At 35.8% G+C, this 26,942-nt stretch overlaps 2 protein-coding genes across 3 annotated transcripts in view; both read left to right on the top strand.

The window, feature by feature from the left end:
* The window catches only part of avpr1aa (arginine vasopressin receptor 1Aa), a 552,460-nt gene that overhangs the window by 19,457 nt on the left and 506,061 nt on the right, over positions 1-26,942 (top strand). The gene's annotated exons all lie outside the window — the stretch shown is intronic.
* Positions 91-26,816, top strand: ppm1h (protein phosphatase, Mg2+/Mn2+ dependent, 1H). Of its 2 annotated transcripts, XR_013783961.1 has the most exons (11): positions 91-425; positions 2,141-2,303; positions 6,412-6,774; positions 7,122-7,234; positions 8,068-8,152; positions 8,276-8,394; positions 15,361-15,424; positions 17,678-17,785; positions 22,266-22,457; positions 24,155-24,306; positions 25,385-26,170. XR_013783961.1 is itself a non-coding variant. In XM_079412017.1 (10 exons), exons 1-10 carry the CDS (start codon positions 196-198, stop codon positions 25,542-25,544), a joined length of 1,557 nt encoding a protein of 518 aa, XP_079268143.1. In that variant the 5' UTR covers positions 91-195; the 3' UTR covers positions 25,545-26,816. The 2 variants fall into 2 exon arrangements, 1 of the variants encoding a protein (XP_079268143.1); XM_079412017.1 differs by lacking the exon at positions 22,266-22,457 and having other exon boundaries at positions 25,385-26,816.

The following is a 26,942-nucleotide window of genomic DNA, read 5'->3' as shown; positions in this document are numbered from 1 at the left end:
ACTTATGAACAGTAACTGTTTTTTTACACATACAATAAGGAAGTGAAATAAATGTGAACAGTGTGAGGGTCAAAGTAACCAAAGTGACCCGATGTCACGTGATGCTGTTCAGTTCCGCCGCACTGAAGGTGTGCTCCAGCTGCGTCGCGTTTGTGCACCGGCGTTCAGTGCGCTTCCTCCACCATCACCATCATCATGATGATAACACGCGTGCGGTCCGCGCTCTCCAGCATCATCGGCGGCATCATGGCCTCCGGTTCCAGCGCGCAGGAGATCCATCCGGATCCACCGCCCCGGTTCCCGTACAGCAGACCGGATTTCCTCGCGCTGTCTCCAGACGAGGTGGAGTGCTCTGCGGATCACATCTCCAGACCCATCCTCATCCTCAAGGAGATGAAGCTGCCCTGGGCCACCGGCTACGCGGAGTGAGTAGCGACGCGCCGCGAGACAACGCGCGCTGATTTGAGCACGCGGATGCTGCGGAATGTTTGCGTTCTTCGTGATAATCACATGAGGAACAGAAAATGAAAGATCCATGGCACGCATCCATACTTTCATTTCCATGAAGCTTTAGCAGGGCGCATGCGCGCGTTTTGCGCATTATATCATAACCTAATTCACGTGAAGCTGCTAGATGTAGAGCTACAGCAGGCTCTGCGTTGGATAATATTTATGAAATCAGATTTCAGATAGTCCAGATTGAGTTTTATGCATGTATGACATCCTTGGCATCACAATTCAAGTCTTGTGTGTGAGCCATGGTTTATGGATGCTGTTTTTATTAATTCCCATACTCAGAATACTAGTATATCTGGACTTAAATAGTACTAGGATAGAGAATAATAAGCCACATTATTTATATTCTATTGTAGTGTTTATTAATATTTTATATTAGCTTTCATGTTTTTCAGTTTACGTTTTAGTTTTAGATTAATGTTATGTGCTTTAGTCGTTTTGTTCATTTAGCTTTATTTTATTTCAGTTTCAGTGATTTTAGTCTTAATTGAATTGAAATTAAAAGAGCATCATAATTTAATTTCATATTAGTTTTCTACTTGAACTATTTCACTTAGTTGCCAACATATTTCTCATTTTTAGTTTTTTTTTCTTAGTTTCATCTAATGTTTATATTTTATTTCAGCTTTGAATTATTTACATTTACGAAAAAAATGAATTGTTTTAGTTCACAAGTAACAACACTACAACTAGAAAATTTCCTTTAGAATATATAATTCTGTCCAGTGCAGTCTGTAAACATCTGAACGTATGATTGAGCTTTAATTCTCTGATATGAGGATGTTCAAGTGTGATTCACTCACTTCCTGTCCTGACGCTGGTGTAGAGAAGTGAGATTGACAGGGAAGCAGCTCTCTGGCCGGTCACATGATCATAAGAGCACAGGATAGCTCTGAATGTGTTCCTGTTCACTGATCTGATGTTGATGTTTAACTCAAGCAGTAGAGCATTAACCAGAACAAATGACCTCCAACAAAACCAGAGAGAAACACTGTGCATCTGACCTTTCATCTATCTATCTATCTATCTATCTATCTATCTATCTATCTATCTATCTATCTATCTATCTATCTATCTATCTATCTATCTATCTATCTATCGTTGTGTTTCTAACCCTGAACCTGCCTCTGAAATCTGACTGATTGTGAGGAATGTTGTTCTTTGAATCCAGGTGTATTTTCGACATCAGAAGAAGTGTTTCCAGCAACACAAATGTCCCTGCAGAATGACATGTGTCTCCTCTCAGGACAAAGCCGTGGACCGTATGAACCCTGTTAAATCCTCATTAACAAATCCGGATGCAGGAATGGGTTTCCGTGGAAATGTGATGGGGGCAATTATCAGAGGCTCGTGAGCGAGCATCATGCTGTCTTGTGCTCTTTAGACCCACGCTGTGACTCATCTCAGGAGATGATGGCAGTTGTGCATCGTCGAGAAGCTTTTAGGAGCTCGAAAAGACTTGTTTGACGAAGACCAAGAGGTTGTTGATTTAAGCAGAATTAACTATTCCATCATCATTGTGCCGAGTCTTCATAAACGTGAACAGCCCTTGAGTCTCTACGAGTTAAAGTTGACTTCCTGCAGACATATAGAAACTGTGTTCATGATGAAACTGTCTCTACAGGGTGATCAATGCCGGTAAAAGCACCCTAAACGAGGACCAGGCATGCTGTGAGGTGGTAGAGCTCAGGAAACGACCCGCAGACCCGTCCAGCCCCAGCTACACTCCCACCAGGAGACGCTCCTCGCTGCCCAGCACAGACATCCTGGAGTCCATCGACAGCACAGTGAGGCCTTCTGCCAACACACTTCTTACAGTTTTTCTCAGTCGCTTTGGTGCATTTCTCAACCTCCACAATTTAGGGCTGCATGATAAATCACATACGATAGTCACGCGCATATTGTCAGTAAAGCCTTTTCGGTAATCAGTAATAAATCTCCATCACGTGCTTTCAGACAGAGCAGCATTTACCACACAGAGCCGTAGTTCACTGACAAGCTACGCAAAACCACGTTCATAATCACAGATGATATTATAAAATAGCGCTGCGATAATAAAGTTGTTTGCATTGCTGAACTACGGCTCTGTGTAGTAAATGCTGCTCCATCTGAAAGCATGTGAAAATACCACATTTAATAACATGTTTTTACTCCAAACTCCCTTCATAACGTCAGTCGAGTGTTTGAAATAAATCCTTTGGTGAGATGATGTGGCTTCTTACACAGAATAAGGCACGCAACACATTTCATAGTATTCTAAGCAGCGATAAAGGCATTGCATTATTAGATACTTTATTATTAGGAAAATTATAATAAGAAGAACTCAGATAAACTATATATGTGACAATGGAGCACAAAAGCAGTCTTAAGTCGCTGGGGTATATTTGTAGCAATAGCCAACAATACATTGTATGGGTCAAAATTATTGATTTTTATTTTATGCCAAAAATCATTAGGATATTAAGTAAAGATAATGTTTCATGAAGATATTTTGTACATTTCCTACCGTAAATATATCAAAACTTCATTTTTGATTAGTAATATGCATTGCTAAGAACTTCATTTGAACAACTTTAAAGGTGATTTTCTCAATATTTAGATTTTTTTGCACCCTCAGATTCCAGATTTTCAAATAGCTGTATCTCAGACAAATATCGTGCTGTTTTTATTAGTCACGTTGATTGCAATACATTTACATTTATTCATTTAGCTGACGCTTTTATCCAAAGCGACTTACAATTGCTATATATGTCAGAGGTCACACGCCTCTGGAGCAACTAGGGGTTAAGTGTCTTGCTCAGGGACACATTGGTGTCTCACAGTGGATTCGAACCCGGGTCTCTCACACCAAAGGCATGTGTCTTATCCACTGCGCCATCACCACCCTGGTGGTCACAATATCCTTGTGATTTATCGTGCAGCCCCACTCCACAACATCTAGTCACTTGTGCACATCATAAAAGCAGTTTCTCATTATTTTAACCATCTTTTGATTGCTTTGGTACATTCATGCAATTAATTATGTACATTTGTCTGCAGTTTCCTACGTTATCAGTTGCTAATATCATGTTGCTCAAGATGTATTTTATAGTTCTCTGTGCAATAGTCTTACCGCTCAAAACATCTAGTCATTAGTTCATCGTATATGTCATGTCAAAGCAACTGCACAATATCAAAAAAGGAAAATAGTGTGTCAATAATGTAACATTTTCAGTTAAAGGCATTTCATTATTTAATTCAGTGATGTCATTAGATGCAAAATGGTTGATCTAGTTGTCACATTTCTATTAGGCTTTTGTAATTTTGTCATGAATTGTGCAGGTGAATCTTGACTTTCACTAATGAAGAGAATATAGATCAACCAAAGACAAACCAGTTCTCAGAAATAGCTCAAGTGTAACTGTGAATCCTACCCAGTCTCTTTCAGTCAATATCCCACATACAGTAAGGTGTCAATTTGTACTTTTTAAATGAATATACATGACATACAGAAGAAGCGCAGCCTTCTGCATTTCAGTACAGTAACTCTCATCCAAACTGTAGCCATAGTTTACAGCAGATAATACTAACAGAGTGCACTCTTATATTGACAACATGACTAAGCATTTTGACTCTCTTGTTTGTGAACAATGACCCAAGGACTTTTCATTCTGATGGCACTGATATGTTCATTTACATAAATACTGACTTTTGAGAGATGAGCTAAAGATTTCAAATAATTTACAAGCTTTTGCAAGTAATCCATTGTGTGGTGCTATTTGTACAAATAGTTTTGAGAAATACACATACTGCTTTGCAAATATTAAATGATGCAAAGCGACTGAGAACAACTGTAATGTTATTTCACACATGTCCGTTATGACTCAATCATGTTGATTTTAAAGGAACAGTTCACCCTAAAATTCTGTCATCATTTCTCCACCTCATGTGGTGCCAAAATAGAGCTGCACGATATTGTAAAAAACTGAAACTGCAATATTTCGTTTTTCTGCAACTACCTATTTGTAATATACAGGAATTTTTACCGGATAGCTTAAATAGCTACATTTGGAAATAATTAATTTAATCTTTCTAGAACGAGTGGGAGGATTTTTAGGATGAGTGCATTTGCATTTAAAAGGTAAGAAGCTGAAATGTAACTTACGGAATTTTTAAGCATGAATTTAAAAAAATTGGTGTTCATACTTAGGTTTACTTTTTATATGAACTAACTCAAACCTTTTTCAGTAACCATAAAGTGAACAGTGAGGTGTTTAAAAAAAAAAAATCAGTTTTAACTTGAGTTTTAATAAAATGGATATTGCGATATGGCTCTGTGCAATTGTCAAATCATGCAGGCTGCAGGCATTTAAGAGCAGGGCATTTAGACACATGTAGTTCATGGTGAAGTTTGTTTCTATTGCGCTTAAATCTGAAACTGGCAGCAAATATTTTTTGCTGGCAACCTGTCATTTAAGACGTAAATAGCAGTATTGTAGTTTTGTAGCAAAATAAGTTATATTACTCAAATTATTTTACAGTATTACAATATTTTTTTGTTTTTATTTTTGTATTTCATATGTATTTTTTATTTATGAAATACAATTGTAATATATTATCTTTAAAGGTACAGTAACCTGAGTTCGAATCCCGTCTTGTGGTCCTTTGTCGATCCTGCTCTCCTCTCTCTCCACCCACTTGTTTCCTGTCAGCTCTATACTGTCCTGTCCGAATAAAGGCTTAAAAAGCCCATAAATAAACCTTTAAAAATAAATAAATAAAATAGAGGTAGCATAGGCGATGTTGGAGAGGTTAGCAATGGCAAGATTGCTTTGAAAGCATAAGATCCCACCCTCCCTGTAAATCACTCTCCAAAGCCACGCCTCCTCCAAAACACATGACCGCGCAATTTTTAACGAGTCATTTGTGTAATTAAAAGGATGAGAAGTAGTTAATAGTCTCTTACTGGCCTCAATACACAAGCTCTCCATAAAACAAACAAAAAAAGCCATTAATTTTTATATTAATGTGAAATAGTTTAAAAACCACATATTATACAGGCACTTCATATTTAATGGTATTTTATTGCATTTAATGTATTATACTTTCAATATAACATTTGCAATGGGTTTTTAAAAGTTGTTTTATGCATGTTTTTGTTGCATTTACACACGTTTTACCAGCAGGCATCACCAGCGTGTGGTATTTCGAGTGCTTTGAAACAGTGAATCATTTTGCGAAGCAATTGGTTCAATTGATTTGAAGCTTCGAAAAGGTTGGTTTCTCCCATCACTAGTGTGCCACATGCATCAGATGTTCAGCCGACGGTCAGCGGGCGTGATGTCTGAGGCCGAGACTAGGACGTGAAGAGGCTTTCAAACAGCATAACAAAAAATGTTTTTGAACCAAATCACCTACCCTACTTTTTTATTTATTTTTTTTAAACACATTTGTGACCCAGGACCACAAAACCAGTTATAAGGGTCAATTTTTCGAAATTGAGATGTATACATCATCTAAACGCTGAATAAATAAGCTTTCCATTGATGTATGGTTTGTTATGATAGGACAATATTTAGCTGAGATACAACTATTTGAAAATCTGGAATCTGAGGGTGCAAAAAAATCTAAATATTGAGAAAATCTCCTTTAAAGTTGTTCAAATGAAGTTGTTAGCAATGCATATTACTAATCAAAAATGAAGTTTTGATATATTTACAGTAGGAAATTTACAAAATATCTTCATGAAACACAATCTTTACTTAATATCCTAATGATTTTTGGCATAAAAGACAAATCTATCATTTTAACCCATACAGTGTATTTTTGGCTATTGCTACAGATATACCCCAGCGACTTAAGACTGGTTTTGTTCTCCAGGATCACATTTTTCTGTGCATGCTGATGTTTGTGCAGGAGGTGAAGGAACTGAACTTCCACCACTGGGCCCTGTTTGACGGTCACGGCGGTTCCGGAGCCGCGGTTTTCGCAGCCAAGTTCCTCCACCTCCATATCGAGGAGCAGCTGCAGGAGGTGCTGGAGATCCTGCAGAACCCGACCCTCCAGCCGTCCACCTGTCTGGGAGAGGAGAACCCCGTCCACCACCTCCACCCGTCTGCCAGATGCTCCCAGCGGGGCCTGTCCCGGGCGGCTTCGCTCAGAGGGGCCGTCGGTGCCCCGGGGTCCCCTAATACCATGGCCCCGCGGTTCTTCATGGAGAAGAAGATCAAACAGGAGAGTCTGGTGGTGGGAGCCATAGAGAACGCCTTCAAGGAGATGGTGAGTCTTTAGATCAGTTACTGTAGTAAACTCACACGGCCACTAGATGGCAGGCGGAGCTTATAGGAATGATGCATTATGGTAAATGACTGTTGATTTTAAATTTCAGCTTTGCTTTAGAGTAATAAATTACATTTTAAAATATAATCAAATAGAAAACACTTATTTTAAATTATAATAATACATCAGAATTTTAAAGATTTTATTGTATTTTTAATCAAATAAATGCAGCCTTGGTGAGCATATAAGGGTCTAGTGTGTAATGCGTGTGTTTTTTACTTAAATGTCGATTGAATCCAGTCTCATGTGGCCTTGATTGAGTTCTCCGTGTGTTTGTGTGATCTCAGGACGCTCATATCGCTCGAGAGAGGATGGTTTACTCTATATCTGGAGGATGTACCGCTCTAGTGGTGGTGTATTTACTGGGAAAACTGTACGTGGCCAACGCTGGTGACAGCAGGTGAAACTGAATATTACTAAACCAAATCACTAGTTTATAATATTTTGCATGTTTCTTTTATTCTCATTTAAGAGAGTTTATGTCTAGATTAAAGAGATTGCATTTTTTAGTGTATGCAACAATTAACTGCATGACTTTATGAGTTTAGGACTTTCTGCTCTGATTTAAGACCTTTTTAGGCCTTTATTTGAGGAAGAACATCTTTTTGCATCAGAAGGAACAAAAGTTATTTCCATATTCGAGCAGAAGTATTCTGTGTAGAAGTATTTTGTGAAATGAATGTTGTCAGACTTTGAAGTGTTGCTAATACAATACATTTACAATTAGAGACCGTATTGACGTATTGTGCTCCATTAAAGGAACACGCCACTTTTTTTGCAAATAGGCTCATTTTCCAAGTCCCCAAGAGTTAAACAGTTGAGTTTTACCGTTTTTGAATCCATTCAGCCGATCTCCGGGTCTTGGCTTAGCTTAGCAAAGATCATTGAATCGGACATTAAAAAATCTTACTGACACCAAACTTTAAAAAAGTAGTGTATGTAATGTAATGACAAATAAACGTGGCTTTTATTTAGCTTTGTTTTTGTAGCATTGACATTGTCTGCTCTGTTTTACTCCATTCTTCTCTAGTAGTTTCCACACGTTTGGTTTATTCTGCTCTGTTTTGTACAAATATATTCATTTTATTATTCTATTTTACCTTCTGTTCAGTATTGCATTCTGTTCTGTTCTACTCTACTCTGTCCTGTCCAGTGTGTTCTATTCTCTTCTGTTGAATTGTTGATGATTCTGTCAGCTCTTCTCCGGTGAGCGCTGTGTGATTTGTGTTTCAGGGCCCTTATCATCCGTGGAGGAGAGATCCTTCCCATGTCCAGCTCCTTCACTCCTGAATCAGAGCGCCAGAGACTTCAGTTCCTGGTGAGAGAAATTTGGATTCACTTCTGCCATGTTCAGCTGCTGGCCTTGGAAATGCTTTTCCCTCTCTTGGATGTTTGTTTGCATACAGAATCCCTGATTATGAAGCACGTTTTTCTCTCTCAGGCCCACCTGCAGCCGTCCCTGCTGGGAAACGAGTTCACACACTTGGAGTTTCCCAGAAGGGTCACAAAGAAAGAAGTCGGGAAGAGAATGCTGTACCGAGACTTTACCATGAACGGATGGTGAGTTCTCCATGCTGTTGTTGTACTGGATCTGATTAGCAGTCTGACGTTTGACTATCACCAGCAATTATTCTGCTCAAGAACCGCCCACTTTGGAAGAAAGCACCTGATTGACATGTAAAGTGACCAATCAGAGTTCATTTTGTTTTTGTGCCTTTATCATGATATCCCAATAATAGATCAGAAACCCAAGTAATTCAATAATTATTAATTAAATAAAATGCAACAATTAATATCTATAATTACTGTATTTATATAATAATTATTATATTCATAAATGATCATTATTGCTAAAAAAAATAAAAAATAATAATATTATCTGACACTTCCGGTTATGGAGTGGTACTGAGAAGACGAGAGTTAACGACCCTCCTATAATTTTGAATATAAATCCTAAAATTTGTATATTCTTTGTTATTAAATGCACAAAAGTCTAACAACCGAAATTGCACCGAAAAAGAAGAACAGAACTCAAGAAAAAGTGAATAACGAGGCTCAAGAGATGTCGCAGGATTCTGATTATGCAGACGAACTAAAAGAGGTAGAGGAAGAAGACGACAGCGAATCTACTAAAGCAACAGAGTTGAACCCCAGCAATGCAGATGTGTTACAAGCCATTAAAGAAATGGACAAACGAGTTAAGAGTAAAATTGACGATGTTATGTCAGCCATCAAAGAGGTGAAGGAGGCTGAGGAACGCATTTCTGGAGCGGAAGATGAAATCGTTCCACTTAGTGCTCGTGCAATCTGAAAAACTGACAGAAAAGTTTGACGACATGGAAAACAGAAACAGACGGAACAACCTGAGGCTGGTGGGTTTGCCGGAAAAAGAAGGAAGCGATGTGTGTGCGTTTTTAGAGGCCTGGATTCCAGAGATATTGGAAATGGACTCGAGCACATTGTTAGTTTTGGAGCGCATAGAGTGGGCCCACAACGAAACAAGGATGTTCGGAACACAAGACGAGATGCCAGTACACCACCAAGAACACTAATAATGAAGTTCCTAAACTTCAAACAAAAAGAGCAGATGCTTAGAGTGGCCAGGTCCAAGGGAGTGATTTCATACAAGGAACAGTCTTCGCTTTCATCCAGATGTTTCGGCTGAAGTTCACCGGAAACAAAGAGCTTATGATGGAGTGAGACAGAAGCTGCGAGAGAGAGGAATCGGTAAACACAGGATCATATATCCTGCTTGTCTACTTCTTACTCACCAGTTCTTACTACATGATGTTTTATTAACAAGGTTCGGGAGGAGCGCGTCAGATACTTAGCCTAATTAACACAGGAGGTTCCCACTCCAGTTAATCAATGTCCGGCTATAAATACAGCTGACATACCTCTGTTCACTCGACGGATAATCAGCATCCCTCCTCCACCCCTTCTCCACGCAAAGAAGGTATCACTAGAGTTCTCACCACACTACCATTCCTGAGCCCGGAGCCCTTCCCCAGGACAGCACGCCAACTACGCATTACTATACACGCCAAATATGCATTACCTTACTCGTGCGAACTCGTGAATTCTTACTCACTACAAATCAAGGGTTTTTGACACCGGCGGTGGTCGAAAGCTTCATTGAAGAATTAGACACAGAATAAAGGTGGGCTCAAACCAGCTGGACTATTAAAAACCTGAATGTAGGTTTAAAATAACTCCGATCATACACCATAAACTATCCCTTTTGTTGTGGGGACGACCAATTTGTAAAATAATATATTCAGGTATTATTGTTCTCTGGAAGTGAGAAAAAATAGGATCAAACAATTACAAGCACAAATAGGTTTTCTTCAGGAAACCCACATGATAAAAAGTGAGACAATTAGGATTCGTCGGAGATGGCAAGGGCACGTTTTTGCTGCTTGTCACACTTCTAATGCGAGAGGAGTAATGACTTTAATTCATAAATCGATCCCAATACAGATTCAGAAAGGATACACTAGGAACATACATTGTCTTACAATGTACCTTTTCTTCAGAAAAGATACATTTAATTAACATTTATGGTCCGAATGATGACAATCCCACATTTTTTAATGATTTGTTTCTGTTAATTGCTAATTTGCTAATTTTATTGCAGGGGATATGAATTGTGTGTTAGATCCTACTAAAGATCGTTCAACAGGGAAACACATACTAAAGCCAGGAAGGTGATACAGGGATTTATGAAAGATCTTAATTTATTAGATGTTTGGAGAGATCTTAATCCTGCAGCGATATCATATATTACCTAATTTCTGCACAATTGCTTAACAATACAACGGATTGTAGCTATCACAGTATAGTCATCTCTGACCATGCAGCGATATCTTTATTATACAAAACTCATAAAAAATCCCCCTAAATGGCGTTTTCAGATAGGATGGCTTCATGACCCAGAGTTTGTAGAATATGTGGGCAATCTGTTTTTTGAAATGAATAAATCTGAAACATCTGCTTGTATTAGATGGGAAGCATTCAAAGCTTTTATTCGAGGACATATAATTGGGTTTTGCAGTTCAAAACTAGGAAGTCTAGACAAGAAATTAAACAATTAGTTAAAAAATAGAAAATAATATTTTCCAGAAAACTACAGATATAGTGAAAGCAAAAGATAAATTATTATTATTCACGTCTCAATATAAGGAATTGTCAGCAAGTAGAGTAGCTTCAAAAGTTTTAAGGTTGAAACTAAATTTTTATGAATGTGGAGATAAAACAGGACGGTTACTTGCTTGGCAAATTCGACAACAACAAACGGAGCGTACTATCACAAGAATGGAGAGTTCAGCTGGAGATATAGTTGACCCAGTAGAGATCAATGAAGCATTTAGAACTTATTATGAAAAACTATAGCTCAGAGTGCTCACTAAATGTAGATTTCCAGATGCAATTTTTAGATAGTCTAAATATACCTCAGATTTCAGTTGAAGAAAGGAGCAAATTAGATGAAGACCTAACATTACAAGAAATCGGAGAAGCCATTGACTCTATGAAATCAGGAAAAGCTGCGGGCCCAGATGGGCTTCCTATAGAAATCTATGAACTATTTCAAGAAAAGTTGCAAACTCCTTTTATGGAAATGATCGTAGAGGCGTATCATCAAGATCTTTTGCCTGCATCAATGAGAGGAGCTTTAATTACATTATTACCAAAACCAGGAAAAACTAACACAAAGTGTGAAAATATGCGGCCAATTAGCTTTCAGACACAAAAATATTAAGTTATGGCTAAGAGGTTAGAAGACTGTCAAATTTAATAGGAGAGGATCAAAATGGTTTTATACAACGTAGGCAAGGATTTCACAATTTTTGAAGAGTCCTAAATATTATTTATGAACAGAGGGGTGAACTCTTGGACGCCGAAAAGGCTTTCGATCGGGTTGAATGGCCTTATTTGTTTGATTTATTGGTCAAATTTGGTTTTGGTGAAAGGTATTATAGGTGGGTTAGATTACTTTATAATAGTTCTACAGCAGAAGTGTTGACAAATAATATTGTTTCAAAACCATTTAGCGTATCAAGAGGGTGTAGGCAAGGTTCTCCCCTTTCTCCTCTTCTTTTTGCCATCTCCATCGAGCCTTTTGCAATAGCAGTACAAAAACATGTGGAACTAACAGATATTAAGACTGGACAGATAGAATATTCGCTGATGATGTCATTCTTTTCCTAAAGCATCTTGATACAGCAATACCTGCGTTATTAGATCTTATTTGGAAAAATTCTAAATTCTAAAAGTTCTATTCTATATCTAAATGAAATTGACAGACAGCAACCTAGTAACTGTGCTGCAACCTTCAGTATAGTTGACCATTTTACATACTTGGGTATAGAAATCGTACCAAAACTAGGAGATGTTGTGCAAGTAAATTATGATCCACTTCTTGAAAATGGAGGACTGGATGGAAGCATGCAAGGAAGCTCAATCCCTAATCTTGAACACACGACTGAAACTGCTACAATATAAATGGTTGATGAGGATTTATATAACTCCAGTTATATTGCATAAATACAATCAAAATATCCCAGATACTTGCTTAAGATGCAGCGTGTTTAAAGGAACGCTATATCACTGTAAATGGGAGTGTGAAGACTTTTTGGAAAGATGTGAAAGAAATGATAGAAAAGATCCTTGATGTTAACATACCACTGACACCTTTAATCTTTTTATTGCATTTATATCCCAAGGAGATCAAGTTAAAAAGTATATATTTATACATATATGTATTCTTCAAGCGAAACAACTAATTTCTTTAAATTGGAAAAGTATATATGCACCAAATATAGGACGATGGCTAAAAGAAATGGTAACATATATTAATACATAATTTAAAATACATAATTTTAATAATAAATACATCATTTTTGATGGAGTTTGGGGATCTTTCAAATAGATTTTAAAATGGGGTGGAGTTGGAAATGTGTTGATAGAAGGCTAAAAAATATAAATAAAAGATGATAATGTATATTAATGTAAAATACTGAGAAGCTTTTTCTTTTTTTGGTGTTTTATTTGTTACATGGAAATTTATTTGTACATGTGTATTGTTAAAATGCAATAAAACGTAATAAAGGAATAATAATAATATTATCTATAATTATTAGATTTGAATCTAGCAATTATTAATTACATACAATTGTACTTAATATTATTGATCTATAAAATATTAATCAAATAAATACAATTGATATCTATAATTATTTTATTATAGTAAACATATTAATATAATAATTATTGATACAATAAATGTAATTATCTATAATGATTGTGTTATTTGTTATATTAAAATAACAATTTTTACTGAAAATAATAGTTCATAATATTATTAATTAATACAATCATATACCTATTGTGAAAAAGACACAAAAACAAACGAATTCTGGTTGGTCACAAACAAATCATATTTGTAATAAATATAATAATTATTCAAATAAATATTGTTTACTATTATTAATCAGTAAAATCAAACAAATATGATCTGTATATTTGTACAGTTATTGTGAAAATGACACAACAGCAAAATTAACTCTATTTGTCACAAACAATTAATTATTTATATATTAAAATAATAGTATTATCATTATTTTCATTTTCAATATTTATTCAATAAAATAAAAAATACATCAATAAAATCTAATAATTATTGTTTGTATATTTGTACAGATATCAATGGAAACAAAAATTCTACATTTTACGTTGTATGCAGGCCTAATCTGATTTTCTGTCCATACACGAGTATTGATTTGGTGTGTAATTTGCATCAATGTTCGTCAGAGTTCAACACTAGGATCTGATTGGTCTGTGAGACAGATCTAGTCTGAATCAAGTGTTTATAGCCGCTCCCTCAGGAGACATGATTGAACTTCCATTAGTGAGTGAATGTGTGTGATCCTGCTCAGAAGAGTGTGTGTGTGTGTGTGTGTGTGTGTGTGTGAGTGTGAGTGTGTGTGTGTGTGTGTGTGTGTGCACCTGGTATTCATCACGTCCTGGGGACCAAATGTCCCCACAAGGATAGTAATACCAGTAAATCTTAATCTTGTGGGGACATTTTTTGGTCCCCATGAGGAAACAAGCTTATAAATCATACAGCATAAAGTTTTTTGAAAATCTAAAAATGCAGCATGTTTCCTGTGAGGGCTAAGTTTAGGTGTAGGGTTGGTGTAGGGCAATAGCACATACAGATTGTACAGTATAAAAACCATTACGCCTATGGGATGTCCCCATAAAACATGGAAACCCAACGTGTGTGTGTGTGTGTGTGTGTGTGTGTGTGTGTGTGTGTGAGTCCTCAGGGATGTAATTGAGCTCACGACCTGCACTGTCAGACAGGGATGTTGAATCGTGTGGGAGTGCCGCTGCATCCAGGAATCATATTTTTATCATACAAGTTTAGTTGCTTGAATGTCTAAATTGATTAAAGGAATAGTTCATCTATAGATCATCTCGGTGTCATTCCAGACTCAAATTACTCTGTATTTGCATGGGGAAAAGTATGAAGCACATATTCAAAGCATTCAGTCAATGGAGAGCCAATCTTGAAAGCTGGATGGATGCAAAAGCATCTTAACAGTTATCCATATGATGCTTGCACTATATTTCAAGTCTTAGATGTGAATGAGAAACTCAAATTTCCAGGTTTTGGGGGCTGGATCAATTGATTTGTGGAAAAGATCCAACTTGAATGATTCATTCACTCATTGCGTCATCCCTTATGAACACTTTTGAAACTCAAAAGCTTTGGTCCATATTTATTAGAATGGAAAATGTATGGAAAAAAGAGTGACCATACATTAAGTCTTTTGATTTAAATATTTTGAAATGAATATTAATTTTTGGTAATATATGCTACAGTCTGGGGTTGGTAAGATTTTAATGTTTTATTTTTATCATAAAGTCTCTTTGACTCACCAAGGCTGCATTTATTTGATCAAAAATACAGTAAAATCTGAAAAAAATTGTTAATTTTAAAATGATACGGAACTGTTTTCTGTTTCTATATATTTTAAAGTGTAATTTATTATGCTTATTTTCAGCCTCATTACTCCAGTCTTCAGTGTAACATGATCCTTCAGAAATCATTCTGATTTGCTGCTCAAGAAACATGATTATTATCATCAATGTTGAAAACAGTTGTGCTGCTTCATATTTCTGTGGAAACCGGGATAAATTAGATTTTTCAGGATTCTTTGAAGAATAGAATGTTCAGAAGAACAGCGTTTATTGGACTATTTTGTAACATTATAACTGATCACTTTAATGCATCTTTGTTGAATAAAAATGTAAATGTTCTTACAAAAATCAACTTACTGACTCCAAGCTTTTGAACAGTAATGTACGTGACCGTTCCACACTGTTGTTGATCATTTTATAACTATTTTACATTTTCAAATCAATGTTCGCTTTACTTTTGCTCGTCTTGCATCTGAGCGTCTCTTCGCTTCAGCTTCAGCTTCGGCTGCTGTTTGATGTTTGTTGTGGTGTTTTGTGCAGGGCCTACAAAACAGTCCAGGAGGAAGATCTGAAGTTTCCACTCATATTCGGAGAGGGGAAAAAGGTAAGATGGCATCTGAACGTATTCCTGCTTCACAGCTGACAGAAATCACAGCTTACTCAATCGTGACTGTCGACACTGTCACAGGAGGGTCATCTCACAGTTAATTAGGTCTTTAAACATGTTACGTGTCCTGTATCTCGTCTGGGTCAGCCTGTCTCTGTTTACCATATCAATAAATGCTCTAAGACTTATTGTGCACAATTCATAACTTCTCGTTTCTTTAAAGAAATCAGAACAAGTAGAATGTAACAACTTGCTTTCTGGCTCATATTTTCAAGGCCAGACAGCTGGAGAAGAATTTCAATTAGCTTATGTGCTTGTGAATCACATTTTTGTAGAGTTTAGAAACTTTTTTAGTTATTCATATATTGTGTTTGATTTATTGATTTATTTTGTAGTTCTGTCTCTTTAAGAAAGAATTAAACGGTAAAAACTTTCTGGGTTCAAATTTGGAGAATGAACCATCATATCAGAGAGAAGAACGTCAAGGCTTGCTTCTCAGAAGCAATTGCGCTGTGAGATTTCACATGTCAGTGAGGTTGAGAGATTGCAGAAAGATGGTTAATTAGGGGTGTTTGCTACAGTAAGTCAGTCATCACTTAGTACTAGTATTTAAAGGTGTAGTTCACCCCAAAATTTTCTGAAATGTGCTGAAAATGTCCTCACCCTCACGTATCTTCCGAGTCCATAATCCATAATAACACTTCCGCCAGTGAAAAAGTGGTCTGAATCAAGAGAGAAATCTGCACAGATCAAACACTGTTTACAAGCCAAAACAGTTTTTGATGTGAGAGACAACAGGAGATGGACTTTTTCACTGGAGGAAGTGTTATTATGGATCATGGACTCGTATTTTGGCCAGAAGCAATGGTTTGAATACAAAAAACATTTTAATAATGGATTTGTTTCTTACAAACACACAGCTTTTCATTTCTCAAAACATTAACTGATGGACTGGAGTGGTGTGGATTATTGTGATGTGTTTATCAGTTGTTTGGACTCTCATTCTGACGGCACCCATTCACTGCAGAGGATTCGATGGTGAGCAAGTGATACGATGCTACATTTCTCCAAATCTGATGAAGAAACAAACTCATCTACATCTTTGATGCCCTGGGGACATTTTTATTATAATTGGGTGAACTATTCCTTTCAGCCTCTAGCACTAGTATTAAATTTGTGTGTGTGTGTGTGTGTGTGCCATCCTGCCGCATTTGTGCTCCAATCGGGGTGTTAATGTGTTCAATCTGTGGTGCTGAGCTGAGATCAGTCTGTTGTGATGAAACCAGGAGGAGATCGGCCTCTAGTCATCTTCGAGGAGGTCTCAGCTTCACAAGGCATCTGTTCTGAATCCCTCCTCATCTCTGGCTTGATAACGTTCAGTTCTCTCCGCTGTCTGTGGGAGGCTGGAGGCTTCGGCGGGAGCAGATATCAAAAACAACTCGGCAGCGGCACGAGGGAGTCTGAGAAAGCAGATGGTTGAGGGCATGTGTATTATTAACCAGCAGGGGCCGTTTTCAACCATATCATTCTGGGGAAAAAACTGCTCGCTGAATTCCCTCTGTACTAGAGGAAATTTGTTGGGAGGTTTGTTTTACATGACTCCAAGGACTTTTAGTCTAAATAAATGTCATCAGTCCCTCTTATTTATAAAGCATCTTCAAGTACACTCTTAAAGATAAAGGTTCTTTACTGGCATCTCTGGTTCCATGAAGAACCTTTAACATCTACGGAATGTTCGAAATGTTCTTCACACTCAATGTGAAAACTCCCGTTTGGAACCAATTCACCATTTGCTGGGAGTTTGATTGACGTGATCTGACCAATCATAATCCAGAATGATAAACAAACCAGGCGGGAGGGTAGATTAACGTCGGTGGACTTGAAATTGAAAAACAATGCATTGACATCTTTCTGCGGTTGAAACAAGAGACCTTCTGGTGTTCATTCATGTTTATTTCACGCTATAACTAGTAAAGAGGAAGAGACGATCGGTTCAGCTATCCATTAAAGAGCCACAAAATAGTATTTATTGTTTTTATTTCTTACAAATGACCTAATTTGAAAGCTGAGACTTTGTTTCATACCTAAAGTAATCTGCTCTGTCCTTGGCTTGATGGATGTAGCAACAGTAACTAAAGGTGTGGGTCTTTGCGGAGGGTCAATTGAATATTTAGTTTTACTAAGCAACAGATCACATTACAGTGAAATGTGTTGGAAAGCCGTTTCATGTTGTTGTGTTTTGTGGCTCAGGCTCGTGTTTTGGCCACCATCGGCATCACTCGTGGACTCGGCGATCACGACCTGAAGGTTCACGACTCAGACATCGCTATCAAACCATTCCTCTCCTGTTCTCCAGAGGTTTGTAATTCATTAACACACACATAATCAGATGATTGCATTATTCATTATTTCGCTAACTAAAAATTGGCATGATATTACCATGTTTTTGGACATGCACTATGTTAATACCATGGTTTTTTGAACACGCATCATGGTAATTTTATGTTTGTTGTTGTGTTTTGAACAATATACCATGGTATGTGAACATTTACCATGTTGTTTGGTCATTGATCATGGTTTTACCATACTTTTAGGACATGGAAATGTCATGTTTGTCATAAAGTGTCATGTTTTTTTTTACCATGGTGCTGTGTGTGTGTGTGTGTGTGTGTGTGTGTGTGTATGTATATGTATGCAGGGCTCTCAAATTATAGCAAAAGTTTGGAGTGAGATTAGGGGAGGAGCAACTCAAATTTTTGCAGCACCCAAGTTTTTGCTAGCAGTTCAATTTTACCTATTGTTCATAATTGACCAGCACAAATAGAAATTATAACATCTGGTAAATCTGATGAAAGACAAAGTCATTCTAATTAAAAATACAAATGTATCAAAAAGAAAATGAAATTTTGCCCCAAGCGAGCCAACTGAACTGCAGTACTCAATGTACATACTGTATGAATTTGTCAGATTTCCCAACTTTTATAACATCTCTAGTACTTTCCTTTCAGGAAGCCAAAGCTAAGTTAAAGCTTCTGGTTGCAAAGCAGTTGGAGAGTTTTTTTTGACTGACTATTACTCAATAATACTTTAGCACAAATTTGGCTATATTCCCCATCAGCTCTCACGATCTTTTCACAGGCAAGTGATTTTGTCCAGAAATCATAAAATTGAAAAATAAAAATGAAGGGGTTACCTACAGCATTCATTCTTTCTCCTAATTTCTGATTGGCTGGTAGGTGGCATTTAACTCTATAACTCGAGACAGCTATGAACTCGGCAGAGAACTTGCCTCTGTATTCCCTCGTCTATTAATCGTATATAGCAGGACAAAGTTAACCCTTCTCAGCGTGAGAAATACAAGGTTTGGCGTGAGAGCGTGTGAACTGGTTAAATGCGTGAGACTTGAAAGCCCTGTGTATGTAAATGTGTGTATATATATATGTATATAGCATGGTGTATGTGGTAGGGTTCATATTGTTAACTAAAACAATAAAAAACATTTGCATTACTTGAAATAAAAAACTGAACTTTTCATTTAGTATAAGCTGAAGAAGTATTACAATAACCAAATTAAAACTCAAATTTAATAAAACTATTTAGACATGTATCAAAACATAAAAACTAATATAAATGGCAAAAACACAAAATTATTAAAACTTCAACTAAAATTAAATTGAAAGCAAAATATAAAATAAAATCTAATTAAATATATAATAACAACAAATACAGTAGTATATCGATGATAGTAAAATAAAATAAAAACACTTGGCATTGGTGTGTGGTTTGGAAAAAGGTTTTTTTTTAAAAGGTACCATGGTAATATGTTTGTTAATCATGTACTATAGTAAAACCATCATTTTGTTAATATCATGTGTTTTAAACAAGGTATTACTGCTATTATTTCTTTATATGGTACCATGGTATTACCATGGTGTGGTACTTCTATAGTGTTTGGAGGAAAATGCAATTGTATTAAAATATACTTTTTTTTAAATAGTATCATAGTATTACCATGTTGTTTGTATATTTACCATGGTATTATTATGATTTTGGAAAGGGCACGATGGTAATATCATGTTTTGTTCAACATACTAATACCATGTTTTTTGTGAATTTAATGCTTTTTTTTTAAACACAATACCAATGTATTATTGTGTTTTCTGGATATGGTACCATGGTATTACCATGTTGTGTGGACATGTATTATGGCATTATTACTATATATTTGGACAAATTACCAGACTATTGTTGTATGGTATCATGGTATTATCGTGTTTTTGTTTTTCTTGGACATATAATATAGTATTACTGTTTGTTTGGAAAAGGTGTGGTTATACCTCTTTTTCAGACGTTGAGGTATATTGAAAATACCATGGTAAATAAATTTGGTATCATTCTACTGAATAATAAATTACTACGGTATTCCCATCTGATGCCATTACTGAAGCATGGTACCACTGCGGTACTTTTGTAAGGGTTTCTGGGTCAGAAATCAGGTCTGTTCTGCTTATTGAAGAAACCGTATATGTTATATAACCGCAGATGTATTGCATATCAGCACAATAGCATTAAAAAAGCCACTTTGCTCCAGTGCTTGTGTTTATTTTACCGTCTCTCTGCCTCTAAGACAGTTTGATCCCGTCAGAATAAAGTTGTGGTCTTAAAGCAGCTCAGATCCCTCCAGTGACACGAGTCTCTCCCCTCTCCAATCTTCTGAAGCTCTCTTGATCTTTAATTCACACGCTGTGTAAAGTTCACCCGCCGTTCATCCCGCCGTCTGCACCTCAGCACAGTTTTTTTCTCTTTCGGCTTCTCTTTGATCTGTTTTCTTATTCGTCATCCTCCTCCATGCACTTTTCCCCCGTTATGTGCTTGTGCAACGAGTAGAAGTATGTCAGCTATGCGTGCGGCGTTGACTCTGGCTGGGTCGAGTTACTCCTCATTTCCTGTCTGTTGCGCAAATACTGGGTCAAAGGTCGAGGATGGGTCACCGAGGACAACCAGACACTTGCGTCAGATATGATCTGTCTATCTAACTTTCTATCTAATACTGTGAGGGTGTTACATGTGTGGTATATCTTTTACTGAAAAATATAGATAATTAAATAAAAATAAAAATTAAATATTGAATAAAATTTATTAATTTATAAACTATTTGAAATGTATATTTGTAATATTTATTTATTTTTATAATTATTATTTATATATCTATCTTTATAATATATAATTATTCTAAAATACATATACCCTAGATATGTAATCAATTATGTATTTAAATATTGATTAATTTATAATTTTTTTAACATTTTATATAATTATTGCACATTATTATTTATCTATTTTACTATTGAATAGTATTATTCAAATGTATATAATATAAATGCGTTATATAATTATACTACTAATTTATTGGATATATAGCTGGGTAGATTACTTACTAATTGTAATCCGTTACTGATTCCAAATTACGTGACAAAAACTGTAGTTAGTAACATAATCCATTACAATACGTATTTAAGGCAATATAATCAAACTAGGAGATTACTTTTGATCTATCTCATTTTTAACATTGATTTAAATAGGATAATCTTGTTCCATATTGATATGAAAATACAAAAAGTAAGAAAATATATTTCATTTATCAACAACATGAAGTGCATTAAACATTATATTATGTCAAGGTTTCCCAAACTGGGGTTAGTAAAGGAACTGCAGGGGGTTTATGAGTTTAATTGAAAAGCTAATAATTAATTTAATCATAAAAATGTTAAATTAAAAAGATTTAAAATGGATCACAATAAAACACTTACTGAAAAAAATGAAATATTTTTTTTGCATGTCATGTGATCATAACCAATGTCAGAGAACCATGAACATGCAAATGTGGTACTTCAGTATTAAAATATAAAATTTTTGGAATCCAGATTACATGTAATCAGTTACTACCCAGCTCTGTGTGTGTGTGACTGTGTGTGTGTGTGTGTGTGTGTGTGTGTGTGTGTGTGTGTGCATGTTTATGTGGTTTATAAGGACACAAATTTGTATAATGACATGGGTATGACAGAGGTATTACAATATGAAGGTGGTTTATGAGGACACTGCCTATGTCCCCGTAATTCAAAAGGCTTAAAAAACATACTAAATGGTGTTTTTTTGAAAATCTAAAAATGCACAAAGTCTCCTGTGAGGGCTAAGTTTAGGTGTAGGGTTGGTGTAGGGCAATAGCACACACAGTTTGTTCAGTATAAAAACCATTACGCCTATGGAGAGTCCCCATAAACCACAAAAACCAACGTGTGTGTGTGTGTGTGTGTGTGTGTGTGTGTGTGTGTATATATATATAGGCATATTGAAATAATTATATTGGATTCATATTATAATTTAAATGATTATTTAAATTAATTTAAATAAAAAAATAATATATAATCAAAATATATATATTATTATTCTTGCAAAATAAAATAATTATATAGGCTGTATGAGTATTATTATAATTTAAATAATTGTGTAAATTATTGTAAATTTTGAATAAAAAGTGCTGTTACAAAAAAAATATTTTTTTAATTATTATTATTTTATCTATGTATTATGTAATTATTCTAATACATATAAAATATACAGTATAATCTAATACATATAAATATATGTATTAAAATTATTCAAATTAAATAATTTTCTTATTTAAATGTTGAGTAAAAGTATGTAGGATACATTATGATTTATATTAGAATTTTAATAATTATTTAAATCGTTTTTTTTTTTTTTTTTATTCCATTCTCATGTTAGTACAGAATTTTTGGGAAAAACATCTGTGAATGTATTTTTATTTTTTTCACAGATACGCGTCTCATGGCTTTATTTACTGCTTATTTCCGTTTTAAACATCAAAACTAATCACGTGGTGAAGTTTCTGGACGGGTGTTGCTCCACGTGGATCCAGTGAGAGCGCGACTGATGAAATCAGCCTGCGTTCTTTCTGCTGTCACGCTCACTGAGACACGATGTGTGAGCAAGACTCTGTCTGCCTGAGGTAATGTACCGCAGACAAGAACTAACAGGCTTGTAGGATTGTGAGCGTGTTTGGCCGCTCTGTTTTAAGGGTGAAAGCACCCACTATAAACACTGAAGATTTGAGTCTGTCAGGACAGATGATTTATGATTTGTATTATTAAAGCAATTATCAACAAGGCCATGCATTACAGTGATTTTAGGTACGACAATAAGACATAAATATTTAATAAATCATTTAAGGACAATATATAAGCACAATATTTGGTATCACCCAATATTATGCATTGTTTTTAAATGAATCGGCATTGATTTATATTGAAAATATAATTGTGCATAGGTTTTTTTTAAGTCTATTTTTACATTTTAGATTACCTGTGCCATCATTTAATGCTACCTTATAAATCTTTTAAATATGTTTAATAATTTGCTTTTTAAATCATTTTAATAATTTATTTGTTTGATTACAGTTGATTTATTTTTTTACCTTGTTCTTGCAATGAAAATAATGATGACTTGGAATGAAGGAATTAATGAATAATTTTTTTTTTTAATTACATTTAAAAATAAATACATTTTTAAAAATGTAATGCTCACTATAAATCTGTAGTTTCTTAAATACTGATATATATAATCCTAAAATTAATATCCATTTTTCTCACATTTTTTCATAATATTGAGATGTTTCTTAATTTATTATATATTTTTGATATATAGAAGAAAAGTTATTCACATTTTTCATGAATAAAAGTGTCCATTAATCACTTCGTTTTACAGAAGAATTACTAATTTAATTTAATGCATCCCTAAAATAATTAAATTAATGATACTAATCACACTAAACAATTCATCCATCAATGTATAAAATGTATGGGGTGTTTACATAAACTACACAACAATTATTTGATGTAATTATTGGTGCGTCAAAATCAGTGAAGGTTACTTTGGAAATGTACTAGGTTACTTACCTATTTAAAATCTAATAGTAGTGTTACTGTTTCAAATACTTCATTAAATTAATGCAACTAATTACATTTACTTTTCCTCATTTTTAACAAATGTTTTCAAATGTTAATCATTTTCAAACATGTAAAGCAGACAGGGTTAACTTTACAGTAGTACTCAACACTCATTACTCATTTCCAAATCCTTCTTCACTTGAATTAAGATTATAATAATTTAATTTAATGCACAGCCACCACAAAATCAGACTTTAGCAGCTATGTTTACTTTGAGATCATTCTGCACTTAAATACAGATTTAGAATCTTATAAGATGCAGTTTAATATCTTTTTTTTTTTTTCATCAATGCCTTGGAAAAAACTGTCAATCTTAAAAAAAATAAAATAAAAAAATAAAGCATATACATAAACCCAAACAATTATTGAATAAGCATGCGTCTATTCTGTGTTCTAAACTCATTGGTGCATATCTAAAACATATTTTAGAGCAGTCACTACAATTTGGGAAAGAAATCAATCGTGTGTGTGTGTGTGTATTCAGATGTAACCCCCTTTGTAATCTTTAACATTGTCATAAGTAACTGTAATTTAATTTCACGTTTTTTTTCTCAGTAACTGTAACAGTTACTATTATTTTGCAATTAAATTACGTAATTCCGTTACATGTAACTAGTTACTCACCAACTATGTTCAAAACAGAATTCCGTGCACGTCCATGTTTGTGTAATATGACTGAAGTATGTTGTCATTTCTACAGGTGAAGATCTATAACCTCTCTCAGTATGAGCACGGCGTCGATGATGTTATGATCCTGGCTACAGATGGACTCTGGGATGTGCTGTCCAATCAGGACGTGGCAGAGGCGATATCTGGTTTCCTTGGAAACTGTGACCCTGATGACCAGCACAGGCAGGTTCCTCAGTGTTAGTTGAGCATCAACCGTCTACTTCAACCTTGAAGACAACACAATACACCATGATGGGTTATTTTGAGCAACACGTGATTTTGAATTTAATATGAGACGGTGAAGTTGGAAACAAAGGTTCCAAAAGGTCATTTTCTAAGCAATGCCGACGTAGAAGAACGTTTCATTTATCAGTTCTTAAAAGAACCATTAGTTTCTTAATTTGAAGAACATTTCAATAATCTAAAAAAAATGTGTCTAAAGAACCTTTTGTGCAATGGAATGATTCCAAGAATGTTAAAAGTTCTTCATTGAACCTTCAATTCCAGTTATGAACCTTTAGTTTTGAAGATCTGGGCAGGCAACTGAAAGGTTGGAGGTTCAAGAAAATCAAAAGCACATAAAAGACACTTCAAGATATCTGTTTTCTTCTTCATCCAAACATTCCATTATTTATTCACCCTTATGTCATTCCAAACCTGTATGCAGAGGCGTCATGCCCATTCAAAGTAAGTGGGCACGTGCCCTCTCAGATTTTTGAACCAAGTGGATTTTGAATGCAGCTTCTAAAAGACAAAAAATAGCTGATTAATATTTTCTATATTTAATACAATCACACAGGCGTGATTAGATCTCCTCTGAGCCAGAGGCAGGCGCTTTTGTTCAGCGCTGCATTATAACCAATCACACACGATTCTGTTGAGCTTATGAATGCAATGACCAATCAGAGGAGTTCAGATGAGTCCTCACTAAAATGATGATGTGTTCTTCACTCTCTCGCTGACTGAATACCTTTCTAGCGAATTCTCTCGTCAGAAACAGCAAAGTGCAAATGTGAATAAATGAGTGGAATAAATATGGCAGGACTTTTACTTTCTGACCCCTGTACTTTACACACCTGCTTCTGACGTTTTGTAAAACAGAAAGACATATGGGTTTGGAATAACCTGAAGCTGAGTAAATTAGATCAAGTTTGGGTGAACTGTTCCTTTAACCTCAGGTTTCTCTTGGAGGGATGAACCTGTTATGAGTAAACTTCGAACGATAAAATTAACCACTTAATAGCATCTCCATTTTTTTCAGGTACACAATGGCAGCTCAAGACCTGGTGATGAAGGCCCGAGGTGTCCTGAGGGACCGAGGCTGGAGAATCGCCGGGGACCGGCTCGGATCTGGAGATGACATTTCTGTCTTTATAATTCCTCTAATGCACGGCAATAGCCAACAGCCTCCACCTAGCTGACCAATCAGAAGGCAGGGCGCCAACCGAATTGGACCGAATCCGTCTCTAACCCAACATTCAGATGCTCACACCGCGTCCTGCTGGAGTTTAAGGAACCAGTTGTGTGTTTGAACTCCTTTACAATATGAACACTTGCTTTTAAGACTTAAAAGTCGACGACTGCTGACTTTGAAGACCCACGTCAATGTTCCCTACCTCTGCGTGGGTTGGAGGGATCAGTATATAAGTTATAACTTTGCACAAAAGGAGACTAAAGGAGGGTCCGGTTCTTTGAAGTTCTCCATGAACAGATGCGCACCCTCCACAGTTTGTTTATCCGCACTCATCTGGCAGCTAGGCGGAACCAACCGTGTTTTGTTTTTCCTTTCTGGATATTAATTCATCCTCTGAATGTTTAGTTTGCAGATTTGTTTTATGCGTTCCTTGAAAAAATCAAAGCAATTCTGGCTGTTATTTGTACATCCTGTTTTCAGTGACTCCAAGAATTAGTATTGTTTTTGCTTCTCCTGTGCTCTGTAAATTTGCAATAGGTACTAAGCTAAATAATGCCGATCTGATCTTCCATTCATTATGGTAAGATTTTTGGATGATACATTTTTAAGGAACAATAAATCAATTTGTCCGACAAAGAAGTCTGATGCACAGCGATCGTTCCCTTTGATTTCTATGCGCACTATCGTGAATTAACACCTACCTGCAATCTGTTCTCCAGGGCTCCTGTGTGGAGGTTTGGTGAGGTCTGATTTACGATACATCATGTTCACAGTGGCACCTTCCTCTTCTACAGCACAAACCTGCTGTGAGCATTTTGGAAAGGCTTTTCTGTACACACACACACACACAATGTGCAAACACTCACATACACACTCCCCAAGAGAGTGGCCATCTGGTCAACACAACCTGAGTGTGACCACAACAAGACTAATTTGGCCAGAGATTCAGTTGTGTGTGTGTGTGTGTATGCGGACTGCTCTCTAACACACTTTAGCGCAGTCGTTTGTGTGGGTGGACGGTGCTGCAAAGGCATCACATGCTTACTAAAGGAGCTTTCTGGGAAGTGCACACACACATGCACTGCAAAAATGATTCATAAACTGCTTATGTGGCTCCATTAATGCTGGCCCACAGATTTTAATAAAAACTCATTGAAGATATTTCACTAGAATCTTTCTAAAGTCATAGGAATAATTTAATGTTTTCCCAAATAATGTACTCTCTATGTAAAAACAAAAATTCCAGACAGTTGTAAAGAATAAAGACATAGTTCACACCAAATTGAAGGTTTTGTCATTATTGATTTGACTTCAATAAGTAACAAAAAACATTCGTGCTTCTGAAAATTCAAATCATATTTGGCGCAATGAAACAAAACGCCGATAAAGATAGACGCATTTATGT

This window comes from Barbus barbus (genome assembly GCF_936440315.1).
Source record: "Barbus barbus genome assembly, chromosome: 48".
Taxonomy (NCBI): domain Eukaryota; kingdom Metazoa; phylum Chordata; class Actinopteri; order Cypriniformes; family Cyprinidae; genus Barbus; species Barbus barbus.
Note: the sequence above shows the minus strand (reverse complement) of the source record. Positions and strands in the feature narration are given on the sequence as shown.